Genomic DNA, 16,250 nt, shown 5'->3' on the forward strand with positions numbered 1-16,250 from the left:
TGACTCTATTCAAGTCATTAAGGTCGACTCTACTTTTGAGGATGCAGCTTTTCGCCAGTAGTATTTTGAGTGACTTCCAACCTGAGGAGCTGATCTTCTGGCACTCTTGTCAGATGTTCCGCTGCTGTTTGTAAGGTTTTCACTGGTCAATTTTTTAAAAAGAAGATTGCCAGGTCCATCCTTCCTAGTCTTAGTCTGGAAGGCCCACTGAAACCTATCCACCACAGGTAACCCTGCTGGTATTTGAAATAACGGTTGGCATAGCTTCCAGCATCACAGCAACACACAAGCCACCACAGTACCACAAACTGACAGAGGAGTGAGGAATTAAAAAAAAAAAAAAAGTTTTTTTTTTTGTTTAGGAACACGTTTGGGTTTTTTTTTTTTTTTTTTAGGAACAATAATGCACCCTTATATTTTTGACAACAGTTTAGAATTTACAAATCATTTCTACACATACTATCCTATTGGATCATCGGTCACTCTTTGAGGTAGGTAAAGCCAGGTAGAACATCAGGCTTTACAGATAAGGAAAATGAGAGTCAGAGGTTGCTTGCTTTAAGCCAGACTAGAATAAAAATTCTTACTTCTAACAGATTTTCCCCCCAAACCATAAGCTATTGTTGGCAATTAGTACTTTTTGTTATTCATTCCTAAGTGATCAAATGAATAAAAACGAACTAAAAGAAAAGCATCAGTCTTTATCTTGGCATACCATTACCAAATATCAACACATTGTAGAACTACTCTGTAACGTAAGAGTATGACAATAAATATTTTAAAAATCTCTCAACATAAGGTTAATAAAAATTTAAAAACATTTACCTAGAAGCCAAGACTACTAAAATATATAACTATTGTTAGATGCTGTCCAGTCAGTTCCGACTCACAGAGACTCTATGTACAACAGAACGAAACACTATCCAGTCCTTCACCATCCTCATCATCGTTACTATGCTTGAGCCCATTGTTGCAGCCACTGTGACAATCCATCTTGTTGAGAGTCTTCCTCTCTTTGCTGACCTTCTACTTTACCAAACATGATGTCCGTTTCCAGGGACTGGTCCCTCCTGATAACATGTCCGAAGTATGTGAGACTAAGTCTCACCACTCTCACTGCTAAGGAGCATTCTAGCTGTACTTTTTCCAAGACAGATTTGTTCATTCTTCTGGTAGTCCACAGTATATTCAATATTCTTCAACACCATAATTCAAAGGCATCAATTCTTCTTTGGTCTTCCTTATTCACTGTCCAGCTTCTGCATGTATTTATGAGGCAATTGAAAATACCAAGGTTTGGGTCAGGCGCACCCTAATTGCCAAAGTGACATCTTTGCTTTTTAACACTTTAAAGGGGTGTTTTCCAAGAGATATGCCCAATGCAATGCCTTGTTTGGTTTCTTGACTGCTGCTTCCATGGGTGTTGATCATGGATCCAAGTAAGATGAAATCCTGACAACTTCAATGTTTTCTTCATTTATCATGATGTTGCTTATATGTTGTCTTGGATGTCAGTTGAGATGATTCTCCACTGATACAATTTCATTTAAAATGTCTGGGAATTATAGGAGGACTTTTGTGATCACTGAAGTCAAAGAAACTGCAAGATAAGTTTTTTAAAAAAACAAATAAATTAAATGGTTACTTACTATAGTTTTAAAGACAGCCACACCTTGTATACCATGTTAGTTAAGATCAAGATACAAACTAAGATGTTAACTGAGAAAGCTAGACTTTTTTGCTTTCAAATATCGTAAAATGTCAAAACACTCAATCTTCAATTTCTAGCTTTTTACAAGGAAATCAGCAAGGTCCCAAAACAGAGCAAAACCAAATATCACTAGAGGCAACAAAACCAAAAACCAAACTCACTGCCATCGAGTCGACTGATATTCATAGTGACCCTGCAGTACAGAGTAGAACTGCCCCATACGGTTTCCAAGGAGCGGCTAGTGGATTCGAACTGCTGACCTTCTGGTTAGCAGCCAAGCTCTTAACCGCTACACCAAATACAGTTGGGGAGATTTAGATAAGGAATGTGGTGTCTCTGTATTTTCCTCACCCACAAAACCAAGTTAATTTCTATCAAGCCCGCCTCCAAAAGTTGTAACTATCAAAAAGAGGCAATGTATATGAAAATCTTAGAAAAATAAGGGTACAGTTAAAAACCATCCATTTCCTCAGACTAGGTGGCTAATTGCCTCCATAAACAACTCTTCTTTACCATAAGACCATAACTAGATGGTGCCCAGCTACCATTACTGAAAGTTTTAATCAAAGATTCTATAGAAGAATTCTGATCAAAGAGGGAAAAATACAGAGCAGAATCTCAAGCTGTCATGGAATCCTACCTTTCTAAAGCCATAAGGACTGGATGAACCCTGAAACTACTGTCCTAAAATAATCTTAAATCAAAAATATCCTCTGAAGTCTTCTTTAAACCAAACAACAATTTAGCTTAATTAGTAAAGAGTGTCTGCCTTGAGCACTGTGTTCTTTCAAAGAACTATCTACATGGGATTAAACTGACCATGGCAACTCAAAAAGAGAAGAAACTTAGAGGGCAGTGGCTTCGTGTTAGTAGTGGAGAAACAACTCGAGAAAGAAGGGTGAGAATGGGCACATGACTTGGAAGAATGTAATCAATGTCACTGAATTAGACATGCAGAAATTTTTGAATTGGTGTATGTTTTGCTGGGTTGCATAACCAATTAATGTAGTTGCTGTCAATAAGGTGTACATCTATAAAAAGCTGAATTGGCAGAAGTTGTCTAATAAATACATTTGCAACAATGACAAAAAAAAAAAAAAAAGATGCTGAGGGTGGTTATGTACAACCAAACACCTCAAGGGATTTGGTTCCTTGACTTGGAGGTTTAAGGTGATGGTTTCATGGGACATCCCAGTTAACTGGCCTAATAACATGTTCAGTGCTGGTATACCTCCTAGTTCACTGTATAGTGCCTAGGTCTTAAAAACTTGCAACTGGGCATCCAAGACACAATAACTGATCTCTATTCACCTTGAGCAACAGAGCAAGAAGAAGAGTCAAGAACAGGAGAATGAAACCAGTATGTGGCTAACTGCCTCCATTAACAAATTCCTCCTTTGCCATGAGACCAGAAGAACTAGATGATGCCTGGCTAACATTACCAAACATTTTGATCAAAGATTCTATAGAAGAATCCTGATCAAACAGCATTTCAAATTCTCATAGACTCCAGACTTTCTGGAGCCATGGAGGGTGAATGAACCCCTGAACTATTGCCCTAGGATAATCTTTAAACCTTAAACCAGAAATATTCCCTAAAGTCTTCTTAAAACCAAACAATTGTTTAGCTTAACTAGTAAAGAATGTTTGCCTTGAGCATTGTGCTCTTTTAAGATCTACCTATATGGGATCAAACTGACAACAGCAACTTGAAAGATTACATAGGAAACTTAGGGGGCAGTGAGTTTATGTTAATGGGGGAGACAACTCAGAAAAGGAAGGTGAGAATGGTTGCAAAACTTGAAGAATGTAATCAATGTCACTGAATTGTACATGTAGAAATTGTTGAATTTGTGTATGTTCTGCTGTATATTCTCAACAATAAAATAAATTATAAAAAACGACAACAAAAAAATCAATTTCTTAAAATTAGTCAAATTAACTGGTTCTAAGTCTCTAAGACCTGTCAATGATGCTTATAAAATCTCACCAAAGCCCTTTTTATATCCATAATCTTGATGAAGCTTTTTTTGAGTAAGACCAGAATGAAGTAACAAGAAAACTTTGTACCACTAGTATTATACTGAATGTTTTCAAATGTGATTAGTCACCTGTGTTACTCTTGTTAGCAAATCAATTTACAAAACATCACAAAATGTAGGATTTTCTTTAAAAAAAAATTTATAAGTACAATGATTATCAGCATTTTAAACAAAATCTAAACATTTTCACATGGATTATTATCAATACCAATGTTTAGGAATAATCAGACATTAACCATCAGAATATTTTTGGGCATATAACCTAAAAAAAGTACACCTTTATGTTAAGAATGAAAGTTTCAATAAAATTATACATTAACAAACAGTATACATTTAACAAGAAAATCCATTTTTCTACTTCATCAGGAGACACTACATACTGTACTTACTTTTGTATAACATTTTGCAAGCTTAACATCATACCCAGTTCTCCTTTCATTTTTTCTCTGTTAACACGGCATTCTGCCAAGTATCGAAGGGCCTACAGCAAAAATGGTAATAGGTTAATTCACATGTCCAAACTACTCAAAATTAAAACCACTTCTCACTTACTGCAGGAGGACTTTATTCCACTCTTTAGCCAGTGTTACTTGGAACATATCCATTACAAAAATAATACGTTGATCTTTGTAAAGAAAAAGAAAAAGTAGAGCCAGAGTAAAGTAGGAGACAAAAGGGGAGAGGGCAAAGAGGAAAAAGAAAAAAATAGGTTTTTGTTTGAAGAATCAATAGGTTTTGAACTGTTTAGAAACTCTCCTTTAAATGTGAAAATCAGAGCAGTCCCCTAGGGTAGGAATGATCCTGTAGTAGCTGGACCTACTCTTTGAAGTGAAGGTTCTTATTTGCAGGGTCAGAACTAGGTTGTTCCGATTTTATTTTCACCACTCCATTTTGACAACATAAGATACAAGGAACTTAATCTCTTGTTGTCCTTAATTTCAGGGAAAAGTCTCAATAGCCATCGTTTCCCCAGATGTTTTTTGTACGTTAACTGCTGAGGGAACAAAACCTTTACAGAATGAGCTAGTTCTTACCTCGAAACAATTCATCTTTAAAATATCTTTTTTTATTAAATTTTCTATTTTGTGAGTTAAACTAACATTTCTAGGGTGCTTTTCTCAAAATATTTAATATACATTTTCCTTCACAAGCTGCTTCTTTAGGGATTACATTTAGCTGTCCCCTCCCACTACTGCTACCATCTACAGAGCTCCTATCACTTCTCATCATTCATATGTGGCTCTCTGAGGAATACCTCTGTGGACACCACCACCCAAACTCTGCCATCTCAGTCAAATGACCTTCACCATTTCCAAAATGCTTTGTCATTATCCAACACAGTGACATCTACAAATCACAAGTTCAAAGACCTCCCTCAGACTACAACTTCCTATCCTTTCTTCTTACTCTTCTCCATTACTCCCGCCATGACTTCCACTTCAGTCCCTAAAGGAATCACCTGCTATGAGATCTACCCGGACCTCATTAAAAAAAAAAAAAAAAAAAAAGCAAACAGAATAGCGTATATTAAAAAAAAAAAAAAAAGCTTTCAGACAATGAGCAAAAGGCAACCTATAACTGAGAGAATGGCAACGATGAGGTGAGCCCTACAGCTGCCCTAGCTTACTGCCTTGGAGGCAGTTTCCAGGCTGCAGCACATGGAGAGATAAGCCAAATAGAGCCCAGCAGCCCTGCTGAGCTATAAAGACAGGGATCAGAGTCGAGGCGGCAGGATTGGCTACATTATGAAGAGCAGAAAAATGAAGAGAAGGGAGTTACACAGCAAGAGGGCTTCAGAGATCCAGAGAGTCCAGTTTACGTAACATACAACAACCTAGAAAAGCTTCAGAGAGGGCTTTGCCAGAAGACTATAACCACTAGTAAGGCACCACAGCCCCGAGGGTGAATCCTACTCACTAAAAGCAATATGCTAAAATCTGAGTCACTAAACTCACTGCTGAAAAGACCACACTAAAGTTGAAACTACCAATTCCATAATCCTAAATTTACTGCAAAGTAGTTTTGGGATCAGAAGTCAAAAATATTCACTCTGATGTAGCAAAGGAAAAATTTAAAAGGGAAATCATAGATATGTGAGTATACTAGAGATGCCAATATTCCATCTGTTTTCAGTTTGAAGAGACTGGCCACACCTTCTCCTAGGAGTATGCTCTCCCAGGTCTCAGCTGCTCAGATGGCAGAGACCATCTGCCCTCCCGTGGCCCTAGCTAAGGGGACCAGATTTCCTCTCCTACAATTGGAACTGGGAACTCAAAAACACCAGTTGGGGGGTCATGCTACAGGGACATGTTAACCAGGAGCTAAGGAGCCCTGGTGGCACAATGGTTAAGCACTCAGTTGCTAACTGAAAGGCTGGCAGTTTGAACCCACCCAGAGGCTCCATGGGAGAAAGGCCTCGAGATCTGCTCCCGTAAAGATTACAGCCTAGAAGTCCCTATGCAACAGTTTACTCGGTTACATGGGATCACTGTGAGTCAAACAAGGCTGCTATCTAGGAGCAGCCACACGGGAACTTTGTACACCAACAGGTCAGCAGAGAAGGAGGGGAGAAGGCAGAAACAGAAACCGATACCTGCAAAGCCCCAGGAAGAGACACAGATCATCTCCCACAGTCTCAGTATGCATTCTCATCACTAGTTTTAGTCCTGCACTTCTCACTCTTAGGTTCCAGTACCCTTACTTTCTTATAACAGCCCTCCCATCCTTCCCTGGTTAAGGTAACATTAGTTTCTTTTACACACACTATTATGAAGGCAAGGAAAAATAGAACTTAAAAATTAAAAAAAAGAAATGGTTAAGTAAATTCTGTAACAGTTCAGAAGAATATTATACAGCTATTAAAAATGGATAAATCTTAAGAAACAACATAGAAAGTCAAATAAAAACGCAAACTGGAATTTTCCGCAGCATCATTTAACAAATCAGGAATAGAAATGAAGAAGGCAGCCTAGTTGAATAGACCCTTAAACAAAATTTTGTTAGTTTGGGTGTCTGCAATATAGGAAAAAAGGTCACAGAAAAGGCTGCAGTAGTAGATGACATGGGGTACGATGACATGGTGAGAAATTCATGTGTGAAGAAGGAAGAAAATGGAGAGAAAAGGGAGCTCTTAAGGAGAAAAGGGAAAATGTCAATGTTAGAAATCCTCTTAAAGGTTACAAGGATATTCAAATTATGTAATCAATTTCTTGAATGACCACTTTCTAGCCAACCACTTTTATCTGTTACTCAATTTCATACTAATATTTTATTGACTAAAGTAAAAACTTAGAATGACCATAAAATATACTGCCGTACGTTAAGTTTTCCAACCCATTCCTTACCTCACTGCTGCATATACTGACTCCTGAAATAAATCAGTTCTTTTTCTCTATGAATTGGAGCAATTTGTGACTGCGACGATAATTGTGTTTTCAATCTGGGCTAATGAACCTTTTATCTGATCAAGCTTTAGAACAACGGCTAAACTAACTGAACATTTCAGATTCCGTAGACAAACACCAAATTTTACCTCTGGGTTTCAGCTCTCTGTAATTTTTTCTCTTTTCTTTCTCTTTTTTCCTCCCTTTTTGTTATTTTTTCTTTTTCACTTTATATTAAAACAAGAAGTCCATGTACATCAACCGATGAATGGGAAAAGAAAATATGGCATATCCATATAATGGAATGTAACTTGGCCATGAAGTACTAATACATACTACAATAGGATAACCCTGAAAACATCGTGCTATGTGGAAAAAAAAAAGTCAAAAAGTCCACATATTATATGATTTCATTCATATGAAATGTCCAAAACTGGCAAATATATAGAGACAGAAAGTAGATTAGTGGATGCCTAGGGCAGGTAAGGCTGGGGAAGTGTTGGGGGTGACACTTAAAGGGTACAAGTTTCTTTTTAAGATGATAAGATTGTAAAATTAATGGTGGTAAAGGCTGTACAACTCTGTGACTAAAATAAAAACCAACAATTTGTACACTTTAAATAGCTGAATTGTATGGTACATTTCCCCCAAAAAAAGTTGTTACAAAAAAACAACCCAAATGCCCTTTTAGTTTGAGTGTCTATCTGTACTGATATGATACAATCCTCAAGATTTCTTGTCAAGTGAAAAAAACAAGTTGAAGAACATTCCACGTATTTGTGTAAAGACTATACACATGCATACGGACATACGTATGTATGTAGCCTTCTATATACATATAAGTCAGTTTGTTATACTGTGGTGACTTGCGTGTTGCTGTGATGCTAGAAGTTATGCTAGTAGTATTTCAAATACCAGCACGGTCACCCATGGTAGACAGGTTTCAGTGGAGTTTCCAGACTAAGGCAGACTAGGAAGAAGGACCTGGTGATTTACTTCTAAAATAACTGGCCAGGGAAAACCTTAGGACTGGGCGGTGATTCACTCTGTTGTACTAAGGTCGCTATTGAGTCAGAAACAACTCAAAGGCGCCAAACAACAACATATATTTATATATACATACACACACACACACACATACACGTACAGACAAGAAGGAGACTTACTACTATTCACTCTAGCCTCTCTGAATTTTTTACCATGTCATCTAACACTTCTTCAAATTCTCCTTAATGGCAAAAATAAAAACACTGGGACTGGAATTACTAAAGACAACTTACAAGCAAAGCCGAGTGAACAACAGAGGGGTTAGGATGGTCCATAAATAAAATAAGGCCAGGTAGACATCCTTGATCTTGGACAATGGCTCTTCTGTTTAACGGGTCTGCTGCTAGATCCCGTAGCTGGTTAACTACGGATAGAGCATCAGGTTCTTCACTCATGGTGGAGGAGGAGGAATTCATCTTCTATGCCATACACTTGAACAAGATCTTCTTAAACTCTGTAGAAATAGTTTGCAAAATTAGTTCTAGGATACCAAGGTATATTACGGCATTTACTAAATAACCAAGATTATAATACCTTTAAAAGAAACTGATGAATTCAACTCACACAAACTTAAGAATTGGCAATTCCACAGTTCAAGAAGAGTAAAATGAACATCAGAAGCTAACTGAAGAAATCAAGTTATCTATGTGTGCACAATGTTCAAAGAACATATGCCATCCTCAATATTCCAATAAATTCCTTTTTAGCATACATATTTTAACACTAAAGTCATAATAAACAAGATCTTTATAGTTCATGCTTGTAACCTTCGCTGTACTTCCAAAGTGTAGCACTGCCAATGTTTTTACTTCCTCTGCAGAACATTTCTGAGCCTAAAACAAGTGCCTCAGGCTAGCCAACAACTTTTTTTTCTTGTTTATCTAATAACAAGACCCAGCATACTAAGATACTGGATCTAAGAAAAATAAAATCTTCTAGGAAAAGGAATTGTGTCAAAGAGGTCAGTTAACAAAGAAGCTAGGAAGGGGATCTTGTCCTATGCCTTGGGCGGTGGAGTTTGGGAGATCCCAGTGAACCACAACTGAACCTAAGCCTACCAGTTCATCTCTGAGTGTGCAGTATTCTACTGCCTAAGAGAGAAGTAAGAACAGGAAGAGTGAAGTGGAATTTGAGGTAATTCAGCCTAATCCTTCATTTGACAGATAAGGAAACAGTCACAGAGAAGTTAAATAATTTGCCGCATGTCACAAAAGTTAGTGTAAACTAGAGTAAAACCTTCTTTACTATGGGGAATCGAAAGCAATGGGCTTGGTTTTGGTTTGGAAACTGGTCAGCAGTCTTTCCACTTTCCACGCCAAAAAAAAAAAACCCAAACCCACTGCCATCGAGTCAATTCTGACTCTCTGACCCTATAGGACACAACAGAACTGCCCCACAGGGTTTCCAAGAAGCAGCTGGTGAATTCTAACTGGCAACCTTTTTGTCAGCAGCCAAATGCTTAACCACTGCACCACCAGGGCTCTACTTTTCACACAGTCATTTTAAATTCAGCATATCTATTTTCTGTAAAAGTAAACACGATATTTTAGAAAATGTAACACGCTAAACAGACAAAAGTCAGAGAAACAATATTAAGGAATAATTTTCATGTATGCACAAAGTTAAAAATAATAACTTCAATTAACCAAGTTACAAACCATATTCCTTTTTAGGAAGAATAAAAAGATATAAATATTTTCCACAAATTAATAAGTTATTTTGTTGGCTTTTTCCTAATTAACATTTATCAAATGCCAAAAGGGAAAAATACTAATCATAATTTAAATTTATACTGTTTTATAACTATCTCAGTGAAGACTCTTAATAAGTTTAATGCAGGTTCAAGAAAAATTCCAACTTTGGGGAGGAGTCAAAATTATTATTCTATAACTCCAGAGATACTATTAAAGCTATTTTTGGAGAAAAAGGTAATGAAGCAGAACTGGCCTTATCATGTTTGAAATATACAAAGCTATGAAGATTAAGTGAGGACAGCGATGGGTCAGAGGGAGAATTCTCACCTTCCAAGCAGGAGACCTGGGTTTGATTCCCGGCCAATGCACCTCAAGCACAGCCACGACCCATCTGTCAGTGGAGGCTTGCATATTGCTATAATGCTGAACAGGTCTAAGAAGGACTAGGTAGAAAAGCCTGGCAACTTACTTCCAAATATTTAGCGAATAAAAATCCTATGGATCACAATAGTCTGATCCCATTGTGCATGGGGTCACCAAGTGTTGGAGGCCAACTCAACAGCAACTAACAACAACATAAAACCTAAAGCAGTTGTATTGGCTGGGGTGGCAGGATGTAAAGACACTTCTCTCAAGAAAGCTATCTTAGACATTCAGTGTAAGAAAGAAGACTCCTGTGTCAGGCCAGGCTTCACCACTGGTAACACTGTGATTTTAGGCAAATCACTTAAACTCTCTTTGCCTCGGGTCTTCATCTATAAATTCATACTGACTGTAACAGGTACCAAATAGGTTACCATCCAGATTAAATGACAACAGACTACTGCCTGAGTACATTAAGTGTTCAATATATTAGTTAATGAGTCAGAATCAACTCGACAGCAACCAACAAGTTACATACGTCTAAATCAATGAAAAATAGTAAAATTATTCAATAAATGGAATAGGAATAACTTCTTAGCGATTTTAAAACTACTGCTAAAGACCTTCAACTCACATCACATGGCAAGAAACAATCATACTCCAGATAATATACATTAAACAGTTAAATTAAAACAAAAAAAATTTGCAGCAAATGCAAAATAAAGGTTTTACTAGAATAGTATTTAAGGAGCCCTGATGGTACATTAAGTAGCCTTGGTGGCAACTAGTTAAGCACTTGGCTGCTAACTGAAAGGCTGGTGGTTCGAATCCACCAGCCGCTGTGCAGGAGAAAAATGTGGTAGTCTGCTTCCATAAAGGTTTACAGCCCTGGAAACCCTATGAGGCAGTTCTACTCTGTCCATACGGTCACAATCAACTCGACAGCAAGGGGTGTGATGTCTGTGTGGTGGTTCAAGCACTTGGCTGCTAACCAAAAGGTCAGTATTCAAATTCACTAACGGCTCTCGGAGAAAAGACCAGGCCATCAGCTCCCATAAAGTTTGTAGCCTGGTAAACTCTATGGGCAACGGGAAACTCTATGGGTAAGTTTCACTCTGCCCTATAGGGCTGCTAGGTGTCAGAATTGACTCGATGGCACACAATTACAAAACAGTATTTGGCAGGTAATTTTCTCAAAATGAAAATATTATAATTAGTATTGCAAAAAAAAAAAAAGCCAAGATAAAAGAAAAAAGCAATAGACTCAATACTCAGAGATTAGGCTAAGTGGTGTAGGGGGGGAAAGTTGCCTTCTAAAACCTGTTGGGTAGCCTATATCAGATTCTGCTGGGATTGTTAATTCAGATTCCCAGGCCCAACCCCAAGACCTAAACAGGTATCTTTAAGGATAGGATCCAAGACTTTGCATTTTAATACATACATCATGTGATTTCTGGTTCAAATAGGAGCCACAAAAACTTTATGATGGTCTATAAATTCATGCCTTTTTTAACATGGTTATGAACATCTGAATAAAACCCTAAACATTAAAACTCTAAAATTACTTTCTTTCATTAGCGAGCAACAATTTAGAACTAGGTTTCAGTTTTATTACCAGATAAATCAATAAACTAGAAAAACCACTAGCAGTAACAAATCTACCTCTTCCCTCCAAAGAAACTGGCTGGAAGCTCTTGATCAATGAAACAAAATAGTGGGGGAAAACTCCAGCGGAGAATTAGTCTCTACCAACAGCATGTTTGCCAGCAGTAATATTTAACATTTCTTTTGTCTCAGCTTGCTCTTTGTTTTAAAAACCAGCACCTGATGTATTATATGGTATTTCTGAATTACTATTTATTCATAGCTATTTTAAAATTTTGGCCACTAAATTAAAATATTATATATTTAATTACAATTATCATAGCCTCACTAGAAAATGAGGAAAACGTGAAAAACTTTTCTCCTTGACTTCTGCTTTCCAATCTTATTAGAACATAAGTGGGTACACTGCATACTTTTATTTTCTCTTTATTTCATTTTGGATAAACAAATCATTATAAAACAATGAGTGGTCCTCAAACTTTAACAAGCATTCAGATCACCTAAGGGATCTTGTAAAAAAGCAGATTCCGATTCAGTAGTGCAGTGGTATCTGACATTGTGCATTCAACAAGTTCCAGCCTATGTTGCTGGACAGGCAACCACATTTTGAGAAACAAGAAGTTAGATGATACATGTGAGATAACTGAAAGATTTTCTTTCTTTCGCTCAAGATTTACCATTCCATTCAGATAATTATTTAGCTCTCACATGTTAAGGGCAGCACAGAGAGAACACACAAACTAAAACCTTATTCGATCAAACGAATTTTAAAAAATAGCATAGGCATTGAGATCCCCTTACTTGTGACTAACTGTAACTTTTTGAAAAGCTGAGTTACCTCCTGAAAGCCTCAGATTCCTCAGTTAAAATCAATGGTTGTCACGAATGGAAGAAAAAAAAAAAAAAAAGAATGCGTGCTGAACCAACAGCATGCCTGGGAAATTCCAAACATGATCAATACCTGATTCTCTGGGAACCTCAATCCTGGCAGGTGTTGGGGTATATTCTGTGCTGCCCTAACACATCGGCACACTAAGTACCAAGAACAGAACTGCCAACCGCACAAATTCCCCAAGAAGTTTTTAAAATACAGAGATATGAACACTGGTGTCTCTTCAATTAAGCCAAACACAATAATGCCCTTTCCCTTTTAGGAAATATGCAGGTGCAAAACTAACAGAAAGTAACAAAAAAATAACCTGGTAGGAAAGATTATGAGATGACACCCATCAATAATAATGCTCAGCGTTAGTAAAAAACTGGACGTGAGAGGGACAAGATGGGAAGTGAACAAAGCTAAAATTTTCAGGGGACACATGGTCTTAACGCGGCTCTCTGGGAACGCACTGCTGGGTCCTCCCGAACAGAAGCACGGCGCCCCCGCCTAGGCAACTCCGCAGCCTGGGTGCAGGGACCGCTCTTCGCGGCCTTCCCTGCTCCAGCGCTTTGTGTGCCGCCCGCGGACCTTACCTACCGCTGCAGAGCTTTAGCAGTCCAGAGCCTGCCGCACCATCAGGGCCACATCAGTGACTTAAGTACAGGGCCCCAGAGGACGCGGAGCTGGCCCTGCGTTCGCAGCTGCGGCCTTGGCGATTGCGGGCGACCAGACTATGCCAAACAGCCAAAACGCCAAGGCAATGGGAGGACAGGCGCTGCAGATTCTCCCCGAGAGACCCTATCACTTCCGTCGGTTGTGCCCTCCTATTAGTTGATACCGAGTCTAAAGCAAGGATGACCTATCCAATCCGTGAAGACCTTCTTAGACTAAAGCGCTCATTGGTGATCGGGAGCAATGCGCTAAACCGTTGGATGGACGGGTCCAATGAGAAGCCAGAAACACTCGATTGGGCCTAGCGACTCTCCGTCCACCAAGCACTAGCCAGAGAAACTTGATTCCAGCTGAGAAACTGTAGCACTTTGCTGACTACAACTCCCAGCGTTCCAAAGCTGAGAGAACGTTTTCCCTGTGTTGAGAAATTGAGATTGAATGTTTCTTCTCTAGCAACTCTTTCAGTTCCAATAAAGCAGTTTGATAAGATTTCATAGTATATAATCATTTTTTTTTTTTTCAGTTTTCACTGTGAACGTTTCTTGAATGTCCTTCATTTCCCGTGGGTGTCCACTCTTGTCTTGCTAGCAGCGAGAAGGCCGCAAAGTAGTATTTGTTGGGTTGGGTTTTTTTAAGCAGTAGTTTCCTCTTGGAAAGAATTTTTAAGGGATTTTGGATCATTTAGAGTTTTCTCACATTCCACATGAAGATTTTGTTTCTTAATATTGTCTTCCGTTTAGTTTAACAAAGAATTTATGTACTTGTTTTATTGATAGCACTCAAGTTGTTTTTTAGGTATAGATTTGATTTTTTAAAGTATTTCTCTAAATATAAATGTAATCTAAATCCTGTAAGCCAGTTTTTGAGAAAGAATAATGCACCCAGTAACCCCACTAAACAGATTGGATTCTCTTTTTTACAGATTGATTCTGCCATCTGACTTATATATTAATGACAAAAGAATTAGAAATACCTCTAACGGGGAAAAAGTGTTGATAAGAATAAATTTCCCCGACTGTGTTCTGTGCTAATGTCTCTTTCGCTCTGATTTGTCAGTAACTGAATTAAAACTTGAATTTCCTTACATTCCGTTGAATTTCCCTGCAATTCTTTGTTATCCTTCTCTTCCTTCTAATCAACTCAAGAAGAAAATAGGAGCAAAGTGAAAAAAAAAAAAAAAGTAAAGCTACGTAGAAAACAGTTACTGTTCTTTTTCACGCTATTGGACTTGTAGGAAAAACAGGTCTGACGTGGTTTCTGTTTCCCAAAACCACAAGAAGGAGTGGTGCTAGACGAACACTGAGTCTAAAACAAAAAGAAAAAATCGGTGACACATACGTAATGCCTAATGCTTGAAGCACCAGGTTCATTTGTAACGACCAGCCAGACCAATCAGGGGCTGGAATTGGAAAAAAGGAACAATTGTAAAATGTAGAAATCTGTGTAAAAAAAAAAAAAAAAAAAGCAAATATAAGAAGTCCAAAGGGCACAGTCAAGTTAAACACATTTGGATAAGAAAATGAAATTTACTTCAATATTGTTATTAAAAACAAAGGCTCAATAACCTGGAAAAGTATGCTTGCTATTTTTGCTATGGTTAATTTGTTTACTAAGGAAAAGACACCGGGATTTTTCCAATTAGTAACTGAGGACATAGGTTTTTGACATCGTCCAGGATGTATGTTCAACGGAGTCTTTGTCCTTTGCAAATTCACAATCCAAAATGAAAGATAATCTTGCTTCTGCTACTAAGGTATTGAGGAGACTAATTCTTCCTGGCAAACTACTATACAAAGATTGGCATTAAAACGCAGGGGATATAGTCACAAAATATAATTACCAGTTGCCTAAGCACCTATGGGGGCTCTGGTGGCATAGTGGTTAAGAGCTCAGGCTGTCAACCAAACAGATCAGCGGTTCTAATCCACCAGCCACTCCTTAAAAACCATAGGGGGCAGTTCTACTCTGTCCTATATGGTCGCTTTGAGTCGGAATCGACTCAACAGCAATGAATTTAGGTTTTGGTAAACATCTATAGGAGCCCTGGTGGCGTGGTGATTAAAGCACTTGAGTAGCAACCAAAAAGTTTGGCGATTCGCAACCACCAGTGGCTCCGTGGGAGAAAGATGTGGCAATCTGCTTCTGTAAAGATTTACAGTCTTGGAAACTCTAAGGGACAGTCTACTCTGTCCTATAGGTCACTATGAGTTGGAATCAACTTGTAGGCAGTGGGTTTGAAGTACCTATGGGTTATAAGCTACAGGCAATTCCTTTAAGATTTTAAGAATTTATATCCCCATATTAAAAATGTATAAACTTAATACCAGTGAAGTTATATTACCCACCATTATGAGTCATCACTTATTCTTAGCCTCAGGTTGCTTGCCATAGGACACAGCTGGAACGTCGAGTTTCTCAACAGGTGTGTTGCTTAGGATGAATGATTCAGACAATGGCTGTCTTATTCAATCAACTATTTAACAACTATTTTTTGAACACATACAATGTGCCAAAGACTATTTTAGCTATGGATTCAAAGATAAGTAAAAACATAATTCCTGCCCTCAAGGTGCTCATGGTCTAGTACAGTGGTTTCTGAAACTTTTGATTAAGTACCCCTTTCAGGTAAGAAAAATTGAGCATATAGCTCTGATATCTGCATATGTATCTATTCATCAATTCTATAACTACTATAAAACTATTAGGTAGAGAATAAAACATGTAAAAATAAAAAAATTTAAAGGATGAGAATGTTAATTAAAAACAGGGCCTCTGGCTATCCATATGGATGAAAATAAAATTGGATCCATATATCTCATCATTAAAAAAAAATCCACACGGATTAAATATTCAAGT

At 37.9% G+C, this 16,250-nt stretch overlaps 1 protein-coding gene across 2 annotated transcripts in view; it reads right to left on the minus strand.

Annotated features, from left to right (window-relative positions):
- ARMC1 (armadillo repeat containing 1) overlaps positions 1-13,554 on the minus strand; it is a 52,581-nt gene extending 39,027 nt beyond the window's left edge. Inside the window, exons 1-3 of one of the 2 annotated variants that reach the window (XM_003408328.4) lie at positions 13,316-13,554; positions 8,417-8,637; positions 4,143-4,234 (exon numbers count right to left, since the gene is read on the minus strand). In XM_003408328.4, coding sequence (XP_003408376.1) covers positions 4,143-4,234; positions 8,417-8,599 — 275 coding nt within the window. In that variant the 5' untranslated portion in view covers positions 8,600-8,637; positions 13,316-13,554. The remainder of the gene's footprint in view (positions 1-4,142; positions 4,235-8,416; positions 8,638-13,315) is intronic. The other variant, XM_023545740.2, reaches the window with a different exon arrangement.
- Between the last annotated feature and the right edge of the window lie 2,696 nt (positions 13,555-16,250).

Source organism: Loxodonta africana, chromosome 14 (assembly GCF_030014295.1).
Source record: "Loxodonta africana isolate mLoxAfr1 chromosome 14, mLoxAfr1.hap2, whole genome shotgun sequence".
NCBI classification, from domain to species: Eukaryota; Metazoa; Chordata; class Mammalia; order Proboscidea; family Elephantidae; genus Loxodonta; species Loxodonta africana.